Here is a 25,029-nt window from a genome sequence, read left to right as displayed (position 1 = left end):
CTGTCTCTTGCTCTCGCTCTCTGAACTAACTAACTCTCTGATAAAATGCAGCAAGAGATAAAGAGCTTTCAAGCTGATATGTTCCATTCTCACAACAACAGAACAGCCTTCCTCCCCCACAGGACACGAAGAAAACATCTGGACAACACACACCAGTCTTTAATCACTCTCTCTTACAGTCAATTTATATATGAAACATACAGACCTACACAAGTTTGTTATAAAAAAAGTGATTTGATATCATGAATCTGTTGGTAATGTACAATACCAATTACTGTCTGTCTGACTGACTGTTAGTTGAACTGTCTAACTGTCCATCTGCTTGCCTGTCTGCCTTGCTGCCTGCCTTTCTGTCTGTCTCTGTCCGTCCGTCTGTCCACAGTGTGGTGAACCCGACGTCCTTTGAGTATGGGAACTCCATCGATGCCTCTCGCTTCGTCCAGCTGGAGGACATGGAGTGTAACTTCCAGCCACTCAACTTCACCTTTCAGGTACTGGTGACACCCCTCCCCCCTTCATTTAAAAATAAAATGTATTTCACCTTTATTTAACCAGGTAGGCTAGTTGAGAACAAGTTCTCATTTACAACTGAGACCTGGCCAAGATAAAGCAAAGCAGTGCGACACAAACAACAACAGATTTACACATGGAATAAACAAACATACAGTCAAAAATACAATAGAGAAAGTCTATATACAGTGTGTGCAAATGAGGTAGGATAAGGAGGGTGAGGCAATAAATAGGCCATAGTGGTGAAATTATTACAGTATGGCAAATTAAACACTGGAGTGATAGATGTGCAGAAGATGAATGTGCAAGTAGCGATACTGGGGTGCAAAGGAGCAAAATAAATAACAATATGGTGATGAGGTAGTTGGATGGGCTATTTACAGATTGGCTATGTACGGGTGCAGTGATCTGTGAGCTGCTCTGACAGCTGGTGCTTAAAGCTAGTGAGGGAGATATGAGTCATTCCAGTCATTGGCAGCACAGAACTGGAAGGAAAGGTGGCCGAAGGAGGAATTGGCTTTGGGGGTGACCAGTGAAATATACCTGCTGGAGCGCATGCTGCGGGTGGGTGCTGCTATGGTGACCAGTGAGCTGAGATAAGGCGGGGCTTTACCTAGCAACGGCTTGTAGATGACCTGGAGCCAGTGGGTTTGGCGACGGATATATAGTGAGGGCCAGCCAACGAGAGCATACAGGTCACAGTGGTGGGTAGTATATGAGGCTTTGGTGACAAAACGGATGGCACTGTGATAGACTGCATCGAATTTGTAGAGTGTTGGAGGCTATTTTGTAAATGACATCGCCGAAGTCAAGGATCAGTAGGATAGTCAGTTTTACAAGGGTATGTTTGGCAGCATGAGTGAAGGATGCTTTGTTGCGAAATAGGAAGCCGATTCTAGATTTAATTTTGGATTGGAGATGCTTAATGTGAGTCTGGAAGGAGAATTTACAGTCTAACCAGACACCTAGGTATTTGTAGTTGTCCACATATGCTAAGTCAGAACGCGTCCAGAGTAGTGATACTGGACGGGTGGGTAGGTGTGGGCAGCGACCGTTTGAAGAGCATGCATTTAGTTTTGTTTGCATTTAAGAGCAGTTGGAGGCCACGGAAGGAGAGTTGTATGGCATTGAAGCTCGTCTGGAGGTTAGTTAACCTCTATGGGCTAGGTGGGACGCTTAACAGCCACTGGCAGCCTGTGGCGCGATTTTCAAAACCTTAAAAATCCTATTACTTCAATTTCTCAAACATATGACTATTTTACAGCTATTTAAAGACAAGACTCTCGTTAATCTAACCACACTGTCCGATTTCAAAAAGGCTTTACAACGAAAGCAAAACATTAGATTATGTCAGCAGAGTACCAAGCCAGAAATAATCAGACACCCATTTTTCAAGCCAGCATATAATGTCACCAAAACCCAGAAGACAGCTAAATGCAGCACTCACCTTTGATGATCTTCATCAGATGACAACCCTAGGACATTATGTTATACAATACATGCATGTTTTGTTCAATCAAGTTCATATTTATATCAAAAACCAGCTTTTTACATTAGCATGTGACGTTCAGAACTAGCATACCCCCCGCAAACTTCCGGGGAATTCGCTAACATTTTACTAAATTACTCACGATAAACGTTCACAAAAAACATAACAATTATTTTAAGAATTATAGATACAGACCTCCTCTATGCACTCGATATGTCCGATTTTAAAATAGCTTTTTGGTGAAAGCACATTTTGCAATATTCTAAGTACATAGCCCAGGCATCACGGGCTCGCTATTTAGACACCCGGCAAGTTTAGCACTCACCATAATCATATTTACTATTATAAAAGTTTGATTACCTTTTGTTGTCTTCGTCAGAATGCACACCCAGGACTGCTACTTCAATAACAAATGTTGGTTTGGTCCAAAATAATCCATCGTTATATCCGAATAGCGGCGTTTTGTTTGTGCGTTCCAGACACTATCCGAAATAGTAAAGAAGTGTCGCGCGCATGGCGCAATTCGTGACAATAAAATTCTAAATATTACATTACCGTACTTCGAAGCATGTCAACCGCTGTTTAAAATCAATTTTTACGCCATTTTTCTCGTAGAAAAGCGATAATATTCCGACAGGGAATCTCCTTTTCGGCAAACAGAGGAAAAAATCCCAAAGGCGGGGGCGGTCGGGTCACGCGCATAAACCCAGTGTCCCTTGATCGGCCACTTGAGAAAGGCGATAATGTGTTTCAGCCTGGGGCTGGAATGACGACATTCTGTTTTTTCCCGGGCTCTGAGCGCCTATGGACGACGTGGGAAGTGTCACGTTAGAGCAGAGATCCTTAGTAAATGATAGAGATGGAAAAGAAGTTCAAGAAATGGTCAGACAGGCCACTTCCTGTAAAGGAATCTCTCAGGTTTTGACCTGCCATTTGAGTTCTGTTATACTCACAGACACCATTCAAACAGTTTTAGAAAATGTAGGGTGTTTTCTATCCATATGTAATAAGTATATGCATATTCTAGTTACTGGGTAGGAGTGGTAACCAGATTAAATCGGGTATGTTTTTCATCCAGCCGTGTCAATACTGCCCCCTAGCCCTAACAGGTTAACACAGTGTCCAAAGAAGGGCCAGAAGTATATAGAATGGTGTCATCTGTGTAGAGGTGGATCAGAGAATCACCCGCAGCAAGAGCGACATCATTGATGTATACAGAGAAAAGAGTCGGCCCGAGAATTGAGCCCTGTGGCACCCCCATAGGGACTGCCAGAGGTCCGGACAACATGCCCTCCGATTTGACACACTGAACTCTGTCTGAGAAGTAGTTGGTGAACCAGGCGAGGCAGTCATTTGAGAAACCAAGGCTGTTCAGTCTGCCGATAAGAATGTGGTGATTGACAGAGTCGAAAGCCTTGGCCAGGTCGATGAATACAGCTGCACAGTATTGTCTCTTATCAATGGCGGTTATGATATCATTTAGGACCTTGAGCGTGGCTGAGGTGCACCCGTGACCAGCTCAGAAACCAGATTGCATAGCGGAGAAGGTACGGTGGGATTCAAAATGGTCGGTGATCTGTTTGTTAACTTGGCTTTCAAAGACCTTAGAAAGGCAGGGTAGGATAGATATAGGTCTGTAGCAGTTTGGGCCTAGAGTGTCTCCCCCTTTGAAGAGGGGGATGACCGCGGCAGCTTTCCAATCTTTGGGGATCTCAGACGATACGAAAGAGAGGTTGAACAGGCTTGTAATAGGGGTTGGAACAATTTCGGCAGATGATTTTAGGAAGAGAGGGTCCAGATTGTTTAGCCCTGCTGATTTGTAGGGGTCCAGATTTTGCAGCTCTTTCAGAACATCAGCTATCTGGATTTGGGTGAAGGAGAAATGGGGGAGGCTTGGGCAAGTTGCAGTGAGGGGTCCAGGGCTGTTGACCGGGGTCGGGGTAGCCAGGTGGAAAGCATGGCCAGCCGTAGAAAAATGCTTATTGAAATTCTCGATTATCGCGGATTTATCGGTGGTGACAGTGTTTCCTAGCCTCAGAGCAGTGGGTAGCTGGAAGGAGGTGCTCTTATTCTCCATGGACTTTACAGGCATCCTCTACTGATGGAATGAGGTCAATATCCTTCCAGGATACCCGGGCCAGGTTGATTAGAAAGGCCTGCTCGCTGAAGTGTTTTAGGGAGCGTTTGACAGTGATGAGGGGTGGTCGTTTGACCGCAGACCCATTACGGACGCAGGCAATGAGGCAGTGATCGCTGAGATCCTGGTTGAGGACAGCAGAGGTGTATTTAGAGGGCAGGTTGGACAGGATGATATCTATGAGGGTGCACGTGTTTACGGATTTGGGGTTGTACCTGGTTCATTGATCATTTGTGTGAGATTGAGAGCATCAAGCTTAGATTGTAGGATGGCCGGGGTGTTAAGCATGTCCCAGTTTAGGTCACCTAGCAGCACGAGCTCTGAAGATAGATGGGGGGCAATCAACTCGCATATGGTGTCCAGGGCACAGCTGGGGGCAGAAGATGGTCTATAGCAAGCGGCAACGGTAAGAGACTTGTTTCTGGAGAGGTGGATTTTTAAAAGTAGAAGCTCAAATTGTTTGGGCACAGACCTGGATAGTAAGACAGAACTCTGCAGGCTATCCCTGCAGTAGATTGCAACGCCGCCCCTTTGGCAGTTATATCTTGTTGGAAAATGTTATAGTTAGGGATGGAAATCTCAGAGTTTTTGGTGGTCTTCCTAAACCAGGATTCAGACACGGCTAGGACATCCGGGTTGGCAGAGTGTGCTAGGGCAGTGAATAAAACAAACTTAGGGAGGAGGCTTCTAATGTTAACATGCATGAAACCAAGGCTTTTACGGTACAGAAGTCAACAAATGAGAGCGCCTGGGGAATGGGAGTGGACCTCGGCACCGCCCCCACCATCTCTCTCTATCCTCAATGCTCTACCTCTCTAACCCCTGACTTTCTATTTCTCTCTACCCTCCACAATCTTTCTCTCCCTAATATTTCCCTCTTTCTCATCTTCTTCCAGGTGATCAACAACGGCCCCAGCAGGCTCCCTGGCTCCATGGTGGACATCAGGATCCCCAACCGGCTGGCTGGAAATGGGGCTGACATGTTCCTCATCATGGACTCACAGGTCTGTCTGTCTGTCTGTCTGTCTGTCTGTCTGTCTGTCTGTCTGTCTGTCTGTCTGTCTGTCTGTCTGTCTGTCTGTCTGTCTGTCTGTCTGTCTGTCTGTCTGTCTGTCTGTCTGTCTGTCTGTCTGCTAACAAACCAACCAACCAACCAACCATCTGGCTTGCAAAAGGGCAGACATGTTCCATAGGTGTGTACCTCAGTCTGGCCTACCTGTCTGCCAACAACAGTCTATTTACCTGTCCATCCATCTGTCCAAATTATTGACCGGTATCCACATTATTTACCGATCCATCCGTCCAAAAGCAGTCTATCAATCAAATTCAATGAATCAGATTCATGTATAAGGCCCTTTTTACATCAGCAGATGCCACAAAGTGCTTTACACCAAAGGCGTCCGCATGCTTCCCAGCCAAAACAGTTTGTGCATATATTATAGCCCTATTGGGACGTTTTTACTGTGGCAGCTCAGGTAATGGAATTATGTGCATGAGCACAAATCACCACATCCGTCATTTTAGTCCTGTCTGAATCTGCCATGTCAGTCATTTTTACTTGGCAGGAAGGTTATTGTCCCACCCCTAAAAACCTATGTTTTTCGGAAAACTCCCAGGTCCTCTGATAATACTTATCCTATGCGAATCATCATTCCTGTGTTTTAAGGGATATTACAGAGTTTAACAGGTGCTGCACCCAGTTTGGGTAAGAACATGGGAACAAATGAATGCTTAAAACAATGTGCTATGCATGTAGCCGACTGATTAATGATCTGTTTTTTCACAAATCAACTTTCCTAGTGCCATACTTTTCTTTTAAAAGATGAAGTGGACGATATTGTGCTAATGAATTGATAAATTGGCAAATACGTCAGGTAATTAAATGTCTGCGTAGGTTGAAGGAAGAGAATTGATATGCAGTATTTTGACTGAAGGCCATCAGGCCAGTATTAGGCTATCCCTAGACATTTGAAATATCTTCTCGCCTAGAGAGCCTCCAGGCATCCGTCATAGCGGTCAATTTTGAATGAGGAAAACAAATTATTACAGGGGCAGTTTGGTAAAACTAATCCCATCCGAATTGTCCACTGGAAAAACGGACATGCTGGGGTAATAATTACATAAACGACGTTCTATAGTAATTCTAGTCCTGAGCAAATAGGGCTCATGATGGTATTTTGTGATGTTTTTGTTTGTTTTGGACTTCGGTAAGGTTTTTTTTCACACATTCTTTCTCGAGGCAAGCCAAGGTCAGTTCGACGGTGATTGGTCAGCAGTAGGGATTCTTCAATAAAGTATTTTTTGTCATTAAATGAGAGATGACTCGTTTTCATGCACAATTTGTTATTGAGAAATACTGCACTAAACATCTTAGTTAGATGTAAAATTGCGTGACAGATCTCCTCGGCAAAAACGTCAAAATGCATGACAGATTTCTTGAGTTTAATTCTAACAATTTTGAGGAAGTGTATATTGGCTACGTCATCTCAAAATGGACGAAGAGTACTATTGGTGCTTTTTTTCACATTTTTCAAGCAAAGGGCTTTTAAGGGACTATGCGAGCACATTAGTTCGGTTTGCCTAGTCAAGTTCAGCTAGGCACCGAACTGAAGCATGCTAATGCCTTAACCGAGCCTGGACTTCAAAGGGCAAGCAAAAGGCTAGTGAAACACTTCCTAGAAGGAAGATATCTAGACAAGAACCAGGCTCAGAGGGGAGACCCATAACATTATTTCACTGTCTATATGTCCAACAGCAGTCTCCCCACACTATTTACCCATTCGCCCAAACATCAGTACCTCTGGCGTTATTTATTGGTTTATCAACCTACAGGCCATCCACGTCCTTTGTTGCCTTTATCCTACTGAATGAAGTCTATCACTCTTGTTCGCCTTCATGGCTGAGTGCTCTGGATCCACAGTAGCAAACACTTTAATACAAGCTGCTAGTTTATCTGTCTCGGGTCATGGAACACAGGACCTGTTAGAACAGTGCGAGGCACCAATTGAGGCCCCCCAAAAAATCTATAAAGGGGAAAGAAATGTTGATACAGCTTCTATAGCTAGCCTGGCTGGGAGACCATTTTGTTTCAGAACAACAGTGTCTCATTTAGGCTGAGAAACTCCATACACTCAGTGGGTGTGTGTTATCATAACCCCTGCATATAGGTAGATCAGGGGAGAGCTCAACCTGTTAATTGTGTTGACTGTGTGAATGGGAGGACTGGAGCAGAGACTGCAGACCGTATCCCACCCTGCGTCACCACATCTGGAATCACTTGGATGGATCAGATAGCTTGCATGGAACTAACGGGGAGATGGAGGGGGGGAAAGGGGGGTAATGGGACACCTGCAGATCATTCTACTATTCTATAACATCCCCAACGTAGATTTGGAGTCACAGCGATCAGAAATTGGGGCCCTGGTCAAAAGTAGTGCACTACATAGGGAATAGGGTGCCATTTTGGATACACCCTTTGTCTGTGTTAACACTGTCTGAATATGTAGTCTCTCTGTCCTATAGGGATAAGGAGAGGTCATTTTACAGTGAGATGTTCTCCTTATACTGTATTTCAGCGTGACAGACATCTATTAACCGACAAAATAAACATGCAAGAAAAATGAGCAAAAAAACTTGGCGCATTGCGGTTTGATTTCCAGTCATGATCTTATATTCACCCTAACATGTATTGATTTCAGTGTAAAAAAACAACAAGTTAACCCTTTATTTAGGAGCTCGGTTTAAGATTATACTTACCTGGGATTTGATTGGTATTAACTAAGAATCTGGTAGCAATGGATACAAAATAAATACACATAATTGGTTAATTAGTCCAAGACCTGTCTGGCACCAAATGGTGGGCTACACACTGACACCAGAAACAACATTATTTTTCATGTACAGTAATGATGCAGTTGTAAAACAAAACCAGCTTATGAGAGTCAACAATGTCTTTATTGATATAATGTATCACAACAAAATGAGCTGTGGTCCTTACTCTAGGGAAACTAAACATGCCATCAATCTATTCAGAATTCCATACCATTAAATTCTCTTCCAGCAGGGAGTCTCTCTCCTCTCTCATTCTCTCTCGTTCTCTCTCCTCTCTCGTTCTCTCTCCTCTCTCGTTCTCTCTCGTTCTCTCTCCTCTCTTTTTCTCTCTTTTTCTCTCTCCTCTCTTTCTCTCTCTCCTCTTTCTCTCTCCTCTTTCTTTCTCTCTCTTTCTCTCTCATTCTCTCTTTATCTCATTCTCTCATTCTCTCTCGCCTCTCTCTTTCTATATCTCTCTCTCTCTCTCTCTCTCATCTAACAGATAGAGTTAAACTTAGCCCACTGTATGAATCATATTGTCTGTCCAAATGGCATCCTATTCCCGACAAAGTAGTGCCCTATATAGGGAACAGAGTGCCATTTGGGACACAATTATGACTCTTTCTCAGGCAGTGGATTGAAGTAACAAAAACACAGGAAACCCTGGACAGTTAAGCCCAAAGTCATAAAAGTGTAGTGATTGTAGATAGTATAAAATAGTGCTGTGAAGGGGTAGAAAGGTAGTGGGTGGTATAAAACAGACAATGGAGAGGTTATAGGACACTTCCCCTTCTGGATGAGAGAGAGGGCGAGGTTGTGTGTGTGTGAGAGAAAAAGAGGGTGGGGTCGGGGAGAGAAGGAGAGAGAGAGACAGTGCTTAGAGCGAGACAGAGGGAGAAAAAGAGGGATAGTAGAGTGAGAGAAATGGTGGGGGAGGGAGAGATATGGGGGTAGAGAGGGAGAGGCAGAGGAAAGGGTAAGCAGAGAGAGGAAAGGGGAAGTGTTCCCTGGGGTTATGGTTGGTGGTGATAAACCACCCTGGCTCTAAATCACTCCATATGGGAAACCTGTCAGGGAGCGGTGCCGTCTGTCGCTTTCTACCCCCACCTCCTGCCTTCCTGCTGGGGGACAGAGCTTCCTCTCAACCCCTAAGACCCATAATCCTGGGACATTGGCAGGAGTAGCTGTCAGTAGGCCTGATAGACATGCTTGCATCCCAAATGGCACCCTACTCTCTATATAGTGTACTAAATTTGACCAGAGCCCTTGGGCCCTGGTCAAAACTAGTGCACTATATAGGAAGTAGGCTCCCATTTGGGACAGAGACAGTCTCCACATTCACACTCTCAACCTCACACCCTGGGGACTCCTACAAGCTGAAGGCCCGAGTCCGATGAACCAGAGTCAGACTTTTCTCATCACTCACCAACGGTCCCACAGGCACCCAGTCCTTGTACTTTTAAAACAAGTAAAAATCATGTTAAACCAATAAACATATTGTTAAACCTTGAACATTATGAGAAATATATTTGTATCAGCATCAGTGGGTCTTAAAAATAACATCATTGGGCTCTCAGGAGAGTCCTCTGTTATTACTTACTTGTAAAATGTGTATATTGTTATATTTCTCTTTCCAACTCCTATTCTCCCTCACCTCCCTCAACCTCCCCCTCCTCTCTCCCCCTCTCCCTCCATCTCCCCAGGTGGCGGAGGGGCGAGGGAACTGCACCCCCCACAGGAACCCCCAGCCCTGTACCATCCCGCAGGACAGAGAGAATATCTTCCACACCATCTTCGCCTTCTTCACCAAGTCTGGCCGCAGGGTCCTGGTAAATAAACACACACGCATACAGAGAGAAACACACACACATAGACACAGAGAGAGAAACACACACACACACACACATAGGCACAAAGAGAGAAACAAACACACACGCATACAGAGAGAAATACACACACACACACACACACACACATAGACACAGAGAAAGAAACACACACACACACACACACACACACATAGACACAGAGAGAGAAACACACACACACACATAGACACAGAGAGAAAGTTGCACACACAGACGCACTCATGCAAACATACAGACACACACATACAGAGAGAGGAGGTTCATGCATGCACGCACCTTTGAACACACACACAGACAGATGCATGCACACACACTTTCACACACACTTGGGACAGTCACAGTCAGTGGAGTTTTAGGGTTCACTGAAGGTGTTTCCCCTGCTGATGTATGATGTGTGTTGTAGTGTAACAACTGTTCATCTCTCTCTCCTTTCTCTCTCTGTCCTCTCTCCCTCTCCCCCTTCTCTCTCTCTGTCTCTCTCTCTCAATCCCTATCCTTCCTCGCTCTCTCTCTCATCTCGCTCACTCTTTCTCTCTCACAATTCCCCCTCTCTCTGTTTCTCTGCCTCATCTCTCTCTCCAATAGGATTGTGACCGGCCAGGGAGAGCATGTTTAACCATCTCATGTGCGCTGGGCTCCCAGACCAAAGAGGATGCTATCAGTATAGATGTGAAACTTCTACTAAACACAGAGATACTGAATCGGGTACGCACATGATTATTACATTGTTGTTACATTGTTATTACATATTATTGCATTGTTACATGGTTATTACATATTATTACATTGTTACATGGTTATTACATGATTATTACATTGTTACATGGTTATTACATATTACATTATTGTTACATGGTTGTTACATGGTTATTACATATTATTACATTGTTATTACATAGTTATTACATATTATTACATTGTTACATGGTTATTACACAATACATTATTGTTACATGGTGTTTACATGGTTGTTACATGGTTACTGTACATGGTTATTACACAAGTATATTGGTATTCCATTCTGGATTTGAAGGAAGTTGTATTAAACCCCCGCCCACCTTCTATTTATCCCTCCTCCCCCTTCTCCTCACACACCTACAGGACAGCTCGTCGTTGATCCAGTTCGTGACGAGGGGTAACGTGAGAGTGGACGGGAGGGCCATGGAGGTACCAGAGGGCCTATCAGAAGACACTTCAGTAAGAACATCACTCACACAGATGTATTACTGCAAAGCACTTTACAGTATGTGTGACCCAATCAGCATGTTTGAGGGGATCGGTTTCAGCATGTAGTAGACACAACATGATGTCAGTGAGACAGTTTAATACCATTCTGTGCTGTACCTCAGCCAGCCATGAGGGGTGAATCTAGAAGCTGAATCTTGATTTAAGCCTGGGGAGCAGCTGGTGGGAGGAAACCAGCTCAACCTGGATGTCATGGGGGTTGTATTTTGGGGGGGTGAATCCTCAAGGACAGCAGGGTAGCACACACACACACATACACACTCACACAGGGCAGCAGGCCTCTGCGTTGAGTGATTGAATGTGCCTGTGGACCAGTGGAATGAAGTGACGAGCGCTCGGCATCCCCTCATCCCAGATCCTCTCAGCTGATTACATTGATGACCTCCAGGCCCCAGCTCGTAGCTCCATCTCCTGACGTAGGTTCCTGTGCTCCCTCGGGGTGCAGTAGTCTTGGTTTATCTTTACTGCGATGAGGCCCTTTTCCCAGCAAGCCTGCTACTTATCAACAGCTGACAAGATTTAGTTTATCTCTCCGTGCCATGCAAACAGGCCCTGGTAAATGATGGGAGAACAAAATAACGTGTGAGTTATAAAGCTCAGAAATAGAAGACTCGCCTTAAATGGTTCCTTAAGTTTTAGTACCTGTAGGCGTAGACATTTTTTCAACGTTGTTAACACAGCACAAACTCAGCTGGAGTCAGTCAGAGTACAGATCAGAATGTAACATACGTTTCCATTGCACACACGCAAGTGATTTGGCATTCGTAATGACAGAAGGTAGAATTCCACAATATATTTTTTTACAAATGTGGGAAAGCGTTCAGGAGGAGTGACAGTTCAAGAAGATTTATCCTAGTCATCTTCTTGGTCTCTGTCTTCTCTGTCTCGGTTGTTCGGCCGGTGTTGTGTTTTTCATGCCACATTTGCATCCTTAAATCCCATGAGGACTGGAGTCTCACACGGTGAAACACTCTTGATAAGGCTGCGTACGCATCCAAAATGGCACCCTATTCCATATATAGTGCTAGTACTTTTGATCACAAAAGTAGTGCACGATATCAGGAATAGGGTGCCATTTGGGACGTAAGCTGACAGTATTCTTAACGGAACACGTTACAGTTTAAAGAGGTAATTCTTCCATATTTCATGGTCATTTTCCTTTTCGCTATGCACCATATATTCCAGTTGGAATGGCGTGTTATTGTGGAAGCCTGATGTCTAGGATGGAGGGATAGTAGAGGGGTTTCCCATCTTCAACCCAGACCTGGGTTCAAACACTATCGCTGATCTTTCTTTCTTATTTTGAGCGTTTGCTCTAGCCTGCCTGGAGTGTCAGATGGGCGAGCTTTGCAGTTTTGGAGCTCTTCTGTTGGTCCATTAAGCCAGGCAAGCTCAATCAAGCACGGACACAAACACACACACACACACACTGTCTGGTCGCCACCTATAGTAATGTGTGTGTGTGAGACCACGTCTCCCCTCCAGAGACAGTATTTAGGCTTACCCCCTCTCTGGCCTTGGAGGTTGGCACTTAGCTAAATTATGAAGAGTTAAGTCAACTAAGGATTTTGTCAGAGTAAACACAGATCATTTAGTGGGTCATTGTGAATTAATGTCCTGGGAAGCAGGCAAAAATGACTTAGACCTATAATTTATAGTGGGATCAGACTGTCTGTTTGTTCAGACTGAGAATGTTTATGAAGTTCTCCTTTGAATTTAACAAACCAGTTCTCTTAAATTCATAAATGAGCTGACTATACAGTAGTTTCAATGTTGTTTTAAAATCTCATGTCATATACACTGAAATGGCTATATACATAGCTCCGATTTTGATTTGTATCACATAATATGCAGCAGAATATTATCTATGGCCTTACTGTGTGAGGATGATGCAATAGTAGGATTGATTTGATTAATGTTTTGAAATACGTTCACATGTACAATGAAATAACTAAACACTTAAAATGTAGATGGGTAACAGGTATTTTATGCAACAGAATATTCTACTGTATTCTTAGATTAGAACGAGAATGCTGCAATTGTATGATTGATTTGAAATCATATAATGCCATGGGATCCTCTATCTTTCTCAGACATTCTTGCTTCATCCAACTCCTTTTAAAAGTCACCTTGGAATAGTCCTCCAGACATTCCAGTCTCTGACACAGCCAAGTTGTATTCCAAATGGCATCCTATTCCCTGTATAGTGCACACTACTTTTGACTAGGGCTTTGACCAGGGCCCTATGGGTCCTGGTCAAAAGTAGTGCACTTTAAATGGAATAGGGTGCCATTTGGGACAGAGACCAAGTAATACTGTCACTATTGTTCCAAAAAGGAACTTCCCGTGAGCCTGTTTAAAAAGTAAGACATTTCACAGCAGACGCTATTATCAACCAGGAAATGGCATCATCATGCAGTCGTCATTCAACCCTGTACCTTAGAGGCTGCTGCCTTACATACATAGACATGGAATCACTGGTCACTTTAAAAATGGAACACTAATCACTTTAATAATGTTTACATACTGTTTTACTCATTTCATATGTACTGTATATACTGTATTCTATTCTACTGTATTTTAGTCAATGCCACTCCGACATTGCTTGTCCTAATATTTATATATTTCTTAATTCCATTCTTTTACTTTTAGATTTGTGTGAATTGTTGTGAATTGTTAGATACTACTGCACTGTTGGAGCTAGGAACACAAGCATTTCACTACACCTGCTATAACATCTGCTAAATATGTGTATATGACCAATAACATTTGATTCTCTTAAACTCCACCAGACCGTAGAATATATTCCCACTGTGCCTACATCCCAAATAGCACCCTATTCCCTACATAGTGCACTACTTTTGACCAGCGCTCATTGGGCCCTGGTCAAAATGTGTGCACTCGTTAGGGAACAGGGTGCCCTTTGTGATTCGGCCACAGTCCAATGGGAATGTCTTCTGTGGTCTGGTTTGTCTGTCAGATATAGACTGATACAGTTCTCATAGAGAGCTTTGGATCTTTGGTATTTCTAGATAACGGACACAGGTGAGTAGGTCCCTGGGTTTTATTTTAAACTCGATTCTGTCTGTGTGTCTGTCTGTGTTGTAATGTGATCTTGGTCTGTCTACAGTATTTCTCTGTGTTTCCAATGTAATCTTGTCTGTAGCCTCGAATTTCCCGTCTTTCACATTTCCATCACTCGGGAAAGTTAGGATAATTGTAGGTATACATAATATTTCGGAAACAATTCATATTTTCCAGATGAGTGTTAGTGTATATATTTGTGTTTACTGTAATCCTGTTGGGTCTGTACGTCTGAGTCTATTTGTCTTCTTGTTGTGTTTCAGCTGGTGTTCCAGGAGCCGAGGGGCTAATTGGTTGGCTGGATGTCTCTGTGTGTCTGTGTTTGAGGCTATGTTTGACTGTAATGTTATTGTGTTGCAGCTGGTGTTCGAGGCGCTCCACAGCCAGGAGCCAAGGGGCTATGTTGTTGGTTGGATCATTGCCATCAGCCTACTGGTGGGAATACTCATCTTCCTACTGCTGGCTGTGCTGCTCTGGAAGGTAACACACATGCACGCACGCACACACACACGTACACACACAAACACACATTGTCTTCTGCATTACAGCGAATAGTATGGACTATACTTGGTTATTGCGTTGTTATTGGGAGGTGTTTTGTCCCTCATATTGTTTTAGACTATAGCCTAGAACACCTCCCCTCTAACTGTCAAAAACACACCCTCATGGTGCTCTAGTCTACACTGTAGCCTCCAACTCTGGTTGACCTGTATCCAGGTCAAAACGTTGACCACAACTCCAAATTCTAACACAAAGTAATCAAGGCTAGGGTCATTAAGGACTGTACCCTGTCATTTACTAATTTGACACATTTTATGATAATTATCATAATTATCTCTAATCTACATAATTAGCTTTCCTCACCACTTAATGGCACTATCTTTAATTGCTGTAGTTTGTGTCATGGTAATGTATAATGTAGGGCTCTCCAACCCTGTTCCTGGAGAACTACCCTCCTGTAGGTTTTCACTCCAACCCAGTTCCTGGAGAGCTACCCTCCTGTAGGTTTTCACTCCAACCCAGTTCCTGGAGAGCTACCCTCCTGTAGGTTTTCACTCCAACCCAGTTCCTGGAGAGCTACCCTCCTGTAGGTTTTCACTCCAACCCTGTTCCTGGAGAACTACCCTCCTGTAGGTTTTCACTCCAACCCAGTTCCTGGAAAACTACCCTCCTGTAGGTTTTCACTCCAACCCAGTTCCTGGAGAGCTACCCTCCTGTAGGTTTTCACTCCAACCCTGTTCCTGGAGAGCTACCCTCCTGTAGGTTTTCACTCCAACCCAGTTCCTGGAGAGCTACCCTCCTGTAGGTTTTCACTACAACCCAGTCCCTGGAGAGCTACCCTCCTGTAGGTTTTCACTCCAACCCAGTTCCTGGAGAGCTACCCTCCTGTAGGTTTTCACTCCAACCCAGTTGTAACTAACGTGATTCAGCTTATCAACCCGCTAATTATTAGAATCAGGTGCGCTAGATTAGGGTTGGAGCAAAAACCTACATGACTGTAGCTCTCCAGGAACAGGGTTGGAGAGCCCTGGTATAATGTCGCCATCATTGGCTAATGTCATTTGACATATTGTCAGAGGAACATGTTTTCCCCGTGCTAATACGTAAGCTTGTTAAACAACAAGCTACATTAGGCACTTTGTATAGAGCCCCTTGGTTTGTCTGTGGCGGTGCTACATTTCTTCTGAAAAAGACAGTCAGCACTCACAAATAAAGTAAGACTTTGAATTATTATCAGCTGTCACAATGAACACATTTCAGCCATCAAGCCTTTGTCAGTGCTACGTTGTCCAGAGATTGGTTCACACAGAGTCCAGTTGTGAAGTGCTGCTTCTCTTGGATTAGAGTGGCATGCAGTCAGTCACAGGGGAGGTGCTCTTGGCCAGTCTTTAACAACCATCCCAGGAACAAAACACGGAACTCACTATAATTTACACCAACCATACATACCACACACGCGCACACACACAGTCAAGCAGACACACACACCATACTACACACATGAAAGAAAGAAAGATCTCAGAAGGGGAAATGGCAATCACACTGATGTCCAGACAAGAAGCCCCCCCCCCCTCTTAATTCTCTTCACACAAAACTCCTATTCTTTTCCTCTTTTCCTACTCCCTTATTTTTTTTCCACTGGGAATACCATGACTAAACCCTGGAATGTTGGTCCTGGGGGGTGTGTGTGTGTGTGTGTGTGTGTGTGAGAGAGAAACACCAGCCGTCCCCCCTCCCTTTGCCCAGGTCCTTGCACCCTGCCAAAATAAACCCCTCTTACAAGCGCCATGTCCACTATTTCCCCTTTTCTGGAAATTCCTGAGAGGCAGAGGTGTCCCAAATGGCTCCCTATATAGTGCCCCACTTTTGACCAGGGTCCATAGGGAATCCCATAGGGCTCTGGTCAGAAGTAGTGCAATACTGTATGTACATATGTAAGATCTTAATATGATCACTCTTTTGTTGCTGAGAATTTTCCTGCCAGCAGGAAATGCAAACTTGTAGTGTATTCAAGGTTCAAAAAAGGCTTCTAAAGTTTGTAATATCCACAAATTGTATCAACCCCTAAAAAAATGTCCATTAATTATAATCCACATAATAATTCAGTTTCATGTTGCTACAGGATTATTTTTCTGCTGTAGCAAACTGGCTCAAATTAAGATCCTACATCTGTCGGAAATAGGGTGCCATTTGAGACGCAGCCTAGAGGTCTGTATCAATAAACGGTCTGGTCAAACGGAGATAAATGAATGAAATCAATGCGAGAGAGACAAGACAACATACCATACCATAATGACAGTACCACACACATTTTTTACATTTACATTTTAGTCATTTAGCAGACGCTCTTATCCAGAGCGACTTACAGTAGTGAATGCATACATTTCATACAATTTCATACATTTTTTTTTGCAATCAGCACGTCATCAAATAAAACATTTAGAATAGTAGAAACTACATAAAACAATATAAAAAATGAGAAGCACAAGGAAGACACCACAACAGCAGTGCCCGGAAGCTCACTTTGAGCTTCTAATGGAGCGAAGGGCCTCAACAGTGCATCTCCAACAAGGGAAGCCTGGTCTGGACACTTTTCTGAACTTCATTCAGTGTGGTTCTATCCTGGTGGCCAGTGTAATAGAGACTGGTAAATCTTAACAGGTCAAATATCTGGCTGTAGGTCCACCTCACTGGCAACTGCTCCTTCCCATTGGCCCTTAGAACAACTGACTACGATGGCTCCTGGAGTGGTCTAGCGGTCTAAGCCACTGCCTCAGGAATGCATGCACCAGTGCAAGCGAGGGTTTGAATCCAACCCACTGCTAGCACACCCTCTCCTCCCCCCTTTACTGTCAGTCTTTCACTGTCCTACAGTATATAATACTGTACATACAAACAATATGAAACCGCTGACCCTAAGAACAACTGACATGAGTCAAACATCTGGCCATAGGTCCATCTCACTCCCTAACCTTTGCACCTGAGATTCTAGCAACTGTTGATTGTTGATGACCATATGAGCAGAGATAATGGAATAGAGAAGTGTAAATCTTAACAGGTTAAACATCTGGCCACTACACCTCACCACTGACCCTGAGCTAACAACAAGTGGTTTTATTCTCTCCCCCTCTCCTTGTCATCCTCCTCTCCTTCCCCCTTTCCCAGATGGGTTTCTTCCGCCGGCGCTACCGGGAAATCATTGAGGCCGAGAAAAACAGGAAGGACAGTGACGAGAGCTGGGATTGGGTGGAAAAGAACCACTGAGAGACAGAGAAGCCAATGAGAGCGCAGGAATTGGGGATTGGGTCAATGGAGGATCCAATGAGCTGGGGGCTTTCACCACAGCCAGCCAATCAGGACTAAGGGCCCTTCAATCTTCCATATGTGGAAGAGAAAAAAATATTCTCCGGATTTTTCGGAGGGAGACTTGACATTTTGGTGGGTGGGGGACTGGGGATTGAGGAAACGAACGAACAGACATCTGAGGTGATGGTTGGTGTGGCTTGCTAGGGTCGTATTCATTAGGACCCTAATTCAGTGCAACAGAAAATGGAAATTAGCGTTTCTTATTTGACAAGCCCAATGAGTCTTTTCCTGTTTGTTTTCTTCCGTTTGGTGCCAAATGAAAACAACACTCGCAATAGAATTGAATTAGTCACTATGGAGCTTATGGAGGTAACTTCCTGACAGTCAAATCTATGGAGGTAACTCCCTGCCAACAGAAAAGAACTGTTAAAGAAAGAAGGGGCCTCTTCAGAAGGCTGTAACATAGATAGAAATGTATCGTGCAGAACAGAAATGATTGTCATATATCCGAATAGGGAATTGCATCAGCTCTATTCATTCTATTTCTATCTGCAACGTTCAGAGTGTTTCACGTCCCTGAATTCACCCAAGGAGATTGATGTCCTGTGACAGGAAGTGGAAATGACACGGAAATGACAGATATTATCAGACAAGACCATGAAAACCCTCAGGGCTCTGTTTTAATAGTAGCAAAAATTTATTTTTATACATATTAAAGCCATATTGTATTAAATTGGGGCTTCGAGAAAGGGTTGGTTGGGGTTTTTGAAGTCTAATGTAAGCATATCTATATGTTTTTCTTTAAAGCACTGATGTCCGAGTTGATAAGAAGAGTTGATGCTATGTTTCCAAAGTTTATCCTTTCGTTTTGAGGCCAAAGAAAATCTATAGTATAGTATGAGTATAGTATATAATTCTGTACTGTTTCCTGCTCACTAATATCTCTTGAATATCTCACACATATCCTTTTCCCTTAGATAGCTATATGGGCAACCAGCCAAAGTAAGTCCTATGAAAGCCCATAGAAATATAACTATTAGAGTGGACATTCCCATTTAAGTCAACATTCTATTTATATGTGTAGACCTTCCATTCACCATAAACAGAGCTATATTTTTGGCACACATCAAAGTTGTCATTGTCATGAAGAAATGCTGATAACCAAGCAAGAGTTCAAATAAGTTTTTAATTGATTGTATATGTAATGCTTTTCCAGACCGTCAAAGCGCTTTATTTAGTAAAGAGGAAACTCACCTCATCAACTACCAAGTAACCCATGGTCCAGATGCAGACATCACCAACACCACTGTAGCTAGAGCATTTTATTTACAGTTAGGGCTCTATTCAGTCTGTATGACTGAAGAGTTACAGATTGCGCGCTAGAAATGTAAAGCCGAGATGCGTGTTTACAGTGAATGCCGTGTTTACCGTGAATGCCGTGTTTACCGTGAATGCCGTGTTTACCGTGAATGCCGTGTTTACCGTGAATGCCGTGTTTACTGTGAATGCCGTCTCCGCTAAACGAGGAAACATTGCCTTTACATTTCAATCACGCTGTAACGCGGAACTTCCGTGATACAGATTGAATAGAGCCCTTAATTTGCCACATTTCACAAAGTGTGGTCTTTTCAGACTGAAAGTTTAAAATGTCAGTAAGGCAGAAGAGACAGTGGATAGAGGAGTGAATAGATGGCATAAACAGATATACTCATCATTTTTAGCTCAAAAAAGCATTCCACTTGTCGCCACTAAGTTAATAATCTTTCCAGTGTTGTGTGCCAGAGGAGAAGGTCCATCAATTAGATGATAGTCTGGAAAATTTCACAAATCATGGTATTTAAAAAATAAAATAAAATTCAACTGTATCCTATCAGGTTTACATTATACCATTAAATTGCCATTATACCTATGTAACTACACAGAAAGAACTGTATAAACAACATTGTAGTTACGGTAGTGATAGAGTATTGGCATAGGGCTATGCATTAGATGCAAATTAGAACATTTTGGTTTACAGTTAAAATGTGTAGTTTTACCCACATCCAGCCAATCTTTTGAAGCTACAAGAAATGTTGTAAAGAAGAAGTGGAATATAGGCTACATTCTTTGAGAATCAAGTGTCAAGAGCTGTTTTGGCAAAGAGCGATCACTCAGGTATCCACATGATCAAGCATAGCCTGTTTGAAAAAGTTTTTCAATTTCAGTAAACATGTTTTTATGATCCTCAATGTAGGATCTTATGTTGATTATAATGCCAAACATGACAATGACTAAATAGAAATTGGCTATACAGCACAAACAGGTCTGGGACCAGGCTAGAGTGATACCAAACCTTACAGGATGTTTTACTCTACATTGCCGGAAGAACACAGCCGAGATCCAAACTGAATTGTTCCGTTTCACTAGTGTTTCAGTTCATGTTTACCACAGTTTTACAATAGTGAAGCTGAATAATTCAGTTTAAATCGAGGCTAGGATGAATATCCGAGATCAGAGTAAACAATACCTATCTACAGTTGAAGTGGGAAGTTTACATACACTTAGGTTGGAGTCATTAAAACTCGTTTTTCAATCACTCCACCAATTTCTTGTTAACAAACTATAGTTTTAGCAAGTCGATTAGGACATCTACTTTGTGCATGACAAGTAATTTTTCCAACAATGGTTTAAAGACAGATTATTTCACTTATAATTCACTGTATTACAATTCCAGTGGGTCAGAAGTTTACTTACACTAAGTTGATTGTGCCTTTAAATAGCTTGGAAAATTCCCGAAAATGATGTTATGGCTTTAGAAGCTTCTGATAGGCTAATTGACATCATTTTAGTCAATTTGAGGTGTACCTGTGGATGTACCTTCAAACTCAGTGCCTCTTTGCTTGACATCATGGGAAAATCAAAAGAAATCAGCCAAGACCTCAGAAAAAAATTGTAGACCTCCACAAGTCTGGCTCATCCTTGGGAGCAATTTCCAAATGCCTGAAGGGACCACGTTCATCTGTACAAACAATAGTACGCAAGTATAAACACCATGGGACCACGCAGCCGTCATACAGCTCAGGAAAGAGACACATTCTGTCTTCTAGAGATGAACATACTTTGGTGCAAAAAGTGCAAATTAATCCCAGAACAACAGCAAAGGACCTTGTGAAGATGCTGGAGGAAACGGGTACAAAAGTATCTATATCCACAGTAAAACAAACGAGTCCTATATCGACATAACCTGAAAGGCAGCTCAGCAAGGATGAAGCCACTGCTTCAAAACCTCCATAAAAAAAACAGACTATGGTTTGCAGCTGCACATGGGGACAAAGATCGTACTTCTTGGAGAAATGTCCTCTGATCTGATGAAACAAAAATAGAACTGTTTGGCCATAATGACCATCGTTATGTTTGGAGGAAAAAGAGAGAGGCTTGCAAGCTGAAGAACACCATCCCAACCGTGAAGCACGGGGGTGGCAGCATCATGGTGTGGGGATGCTTTGCTTCAGGAGGGACTGGTGCACTTCACAAAATAGATGGCATCATGAGGATGTAAAATTATGTGGATATATTGAAGCAACATCTCAAGACAACAGTCAGGAAGTTAAAGCTTATTCGCAAATGGGTCTTCCAAATGGACAATGACCCCAAGCATACTTCCAAAGTTGTGGCAAAATGGCTTAAGGACAATAAAGTCAAGGTATTGGAGTGGCCATTACAAAGCCCTGACCTCCATCCTATAGAAAATATGTGGGCAGAACTGAAAAAGCGTGTGCAAGCAAGGAGGCCAACAAACCTGACTGTTACACCAGCTCTGTCCGGAGGAATGGGCCAAAATTCACCCAACTTATTGTGGGAAGCTTGTGGAAGGCTACCCGAAACGTTTGACCCAAGTTACAATTTAAAGGAAATGCTACCAAATACTAATTGAGTGCATGTAAACTTCTGACCCACTATTATTCTGACATTTCACATTCTTAAAATGAAGTGGTGATCCAAACTGACCTAAAACAGGAATTTTTACTAGGATTGAAAAACGGAGTTTAAATGTATTTGACTAAATGTAGAGGCCCAGGGCATTTAATACCTACCTACACCCATTAATAGAGGCCCAGGGCATTTAGTACCTACCTACACCCATTAATAGAGGCCCAGGGCATTTAGTACCTACCTACACCTATTAGTAGAGGCCCAGGGAATTTAATACCTGTGTGTGGATGTGAGATGTTTTAAAAGCGCACACCTGTCAATCTAAAAGGGTTGAAAAGTTTCTGAATGTGCAATCCCAAATGTTGCATGTGCTAGGCAGGGGCGCAACTTTGGTTTTAGAAGTGGGGGGGGGACAGAATTTGTTTTATTTTATCCAGTCGGATAAACACTCCAAACAGCCTACCTGACCGCTCGGAGGCGTCCGCATGGTCCTAAAGCACACCATTGCCTCGTTTTGAATCATGCTGCAATTATAACTGGGGGGACAAAAATGCAATTTCCCCAGTGAAAGTTGCGCCCCTGGTGCTAGGTATAAAAATGTGGTGAATACACTGAGTGTACAAAACATTAGGAACACCTTCCTAATATTGAGTTGCACCCCTTTCTGCCCTCAGAACAGCCTCAATTCGTAGGGGCATGGCCTACTAGGTGTCGAAAGGGTTCCACACGGATGCTTGCCCATGTAGACCATTCTTGATACACACAGGAAATTGTTGAGCGTGAAAATCCCAGCAGCTTTGCAGTTCTTGACCCAACATGGTGCGCCTGGCACATACTACCATACCCTGTTCAAAGGCACTTAAATATTTTGTCTTGCCCATTCACCCTCTGAATGACATACATACACAATTCATGTCTCAATTGTCTCAAGGCTTAAAAATCCTTCTTTAACCGGTCTCCTCCCCTTCATCTACATTGATTGAAGTGGATTTAACAAGTGACATCAATAAGGGTTCAAAGCTTTCACCTGGTCAGTCTATGTTATGGAACGAGCAGGTGTTCCTAATGTTTTGTACACTCAGTGTATATAAAAACAGCCTTTGGAGGTTGAGGCTTTTGTGTGATAATGAAATTAGGTAAGAAGTGTCTCACATAGCGTCTCTCTAAGGGCTCTATTCAATTTGTATCGCTGAAGTGTTACAGATTGCGCGCTAGAATTTTAAAGGTAATTTCCTATTGAGCTGACATCTGCAGCGTTTACCGTGAATGCGGTCTCCACTAACGTGGGAACATTTCCTTTAAATTTGAATCATCTGTAACGATGAACTTCCGCAATACGGATTGAATAGAGCCCTAAGTTATGTACAGCTTTTTGAAAGCTGAATTGTGTGGTGTTCCTTTACAAGACTAAAAGGCTGAGACACTTTACTGTGCTTACTATGATGGCATAGTCTTTATCAATCATGCTGCATTGATCTCTGATTGATTGGTTAGAAATACACCCTATATTTTAATGTCACCCATTCAATTCACTGGCATGGCAAGTACTGTACACATTCACCATCTCCTCTGCACCTGATATAGTTATCTATGGAAACTTGACATGTTTTTTGTATTTTAACTGTGATGGTTTCGTTCTTTATTTGTGTATTGTTTCCCCTTTATCACACCATAGGTATTTGGATTTTGTTTAAGATATACTACTGTCACTGAATTATCATTTGTATAAAAGTTTTGCTCTACATGTTTGATGTTTAAACTCATGTTCAAGCTGTATATTTATCTGTTGATACATTTTAGATTAAAACGAATTTTTCTCTTTTTTATTCAAGAAATGTTCTCCCAGTTTGACATTGTTATTGCGGTTTGCGTTTTTGCGGTGTATGGTACCCTCTTGTGGCAGACCGATGGTGCTATTCGCACAGTAAAAATTAGAAGGGGAAAATGTCATCTGATACTGGTTGCCATGAAACACACATCAAGCACAGGGCTTCTCACTCAGCTGCGTCTAAATAATGAATGTGAGATGAAACAACTAGACTACAGCACCATGCTGCAACAGTTGCAGACAGAGCTGTCATCCTCACAGGTAAATTCAGCATTTAATTTATTGAAAGCTTTCATCTTCACTTATTAAGAAAATGAAAGACTTTGAAGGTCTGCTTACAAAGTATTTAGTTAAAGGTAGACAGCAATATGAGGTAGAAAGTGTTATGTTTGCTCCTTGTATAATGACAAATCAGGGTGTAGGTTTAACTACTTTTAATGAACATATACTTCAGCTAGAAAACTTGTTTAACCATGCAAGGCATTCTTCAACCACCTTCATCCGCATAGCCTGCTGGGTAACGTAGTCTTAATGTTATTAACACGTAACACATAAAGTAAACAGCATATTGGGTCAATTAACCCCAACTAGGAGAGTTGAAGCGCAAGGCTCAACTTCTCTGCTGTTTTGGTCCGGTGGCTACCACGCTATAACAGCGTGAAGTTAACCCGTGCAGATACTAGAGTCTAGACTGTGAGAGGGCATCGAAAAGTCTTGCATCTCACTCATCGCAATATCTGCGGCGCTGCTCGTGGCAACGTCATTTCGCTGGGTGTACCTTTAACATATTGTAACGAAACAGCAGGGAGCAAGTCTCGAACCCTCAACCTTCTAGCCCGAAGTCCAGCGCGCTATCGACTGTGCCCCAAAAGCATGCTCGAGTGGCGGAGTCGATACCCGGGGTTATAAACCCAGGGTCGTTACAATATGTATAGAAGTTGTTTATAAGGAGACCTACTGTAGTTATGAATGTTAAAAACACCTGCAAATACAAACTAATCAACATGATGGGCTATCTGTATAATTTGTCCATTAAACTTAATATAACATTACTAACTTCCTGGCCATCACTCCTGCAGTACCAGTGTCCAGGTATGGCATCTCTCCTGGACCAGGCTAGCCTGATAAAGACAGCTGCTATAGAGAAGGTGGTGGCCCCCATCGCAGTCCACCTGGTCCACTTGGTCCTGCTGTGTGAGAGGGCAGAGGGGCTGGAGGGACCAGAGCAGTTCACCCAGCTAGAGGGAGAAGCACAGGCTGTGGCCAGAGCCACCAAGAACATGGCCATCGTTGCCTACAGGTGGTGGGACCCTGCATTCCAATTCACTCTATCCTTTCT

General features: G+C 43.0%; 1 protein-coding gene across 1 annotated transcript in view; it reads left to right on the top strand.

Annotated features, from left to right (window-relative positions):
• itga9 (integrin, alpha 9) overlaps positions 1-23,697 on the top strand; it is a 138,719-nt gene extending 115,022 nt beyond the window's left edge. Inside the window, exons 22-28 of the mRNA XM_014180007.3 lie at positions 383-491; positions 5,033-5,140; positions 9,650-9,775; positions 10,400-10,519; positions 10,916-11,011; positions 14,504-14,623; positions 17,810-23,697. Coding sequence (XP_014035482.1) covers positions 383-491; positions 5,033-5,140; positions 9,650-9,775; positions 10,400-10,519; positions 10,916-11,011; positions 14,504-14,623; positions 17,810-17,908 — 778 coding nt within the window. The 3' untranslated portion in view covers positions 17,909-23,697. The remainder of the gene's footprint in view (positions 1-382; positions 492-5,032; positions 5,141-9,649; positions 9,776-10,399; positions 10,520-10,915; positions 11,012-14,503; positions 14,624-17,809) is intronic.
• Positions 23,698-25,029: the final 1,332 nt, after the last annotated feature.

Source organism: Salmo salar, chromosome 28, assembly GCF_965601325.2.
Source record: "Salmo salar chromosome 28, fSalSal1, whole genome shotgun sequence".
In the NCBI taxonomy this organism is placed as follows: domain Eukaryota; kingdom Metazoa; phylum Chordata; class Actinopteri; order Salmoniformes; family Salmonidae; genus Salmo; species Salmo salar.
Note: the sequence above shows the minus strand (reverse complement) of the source record. Positions and strands in the feature narration are given on the sequence as shown.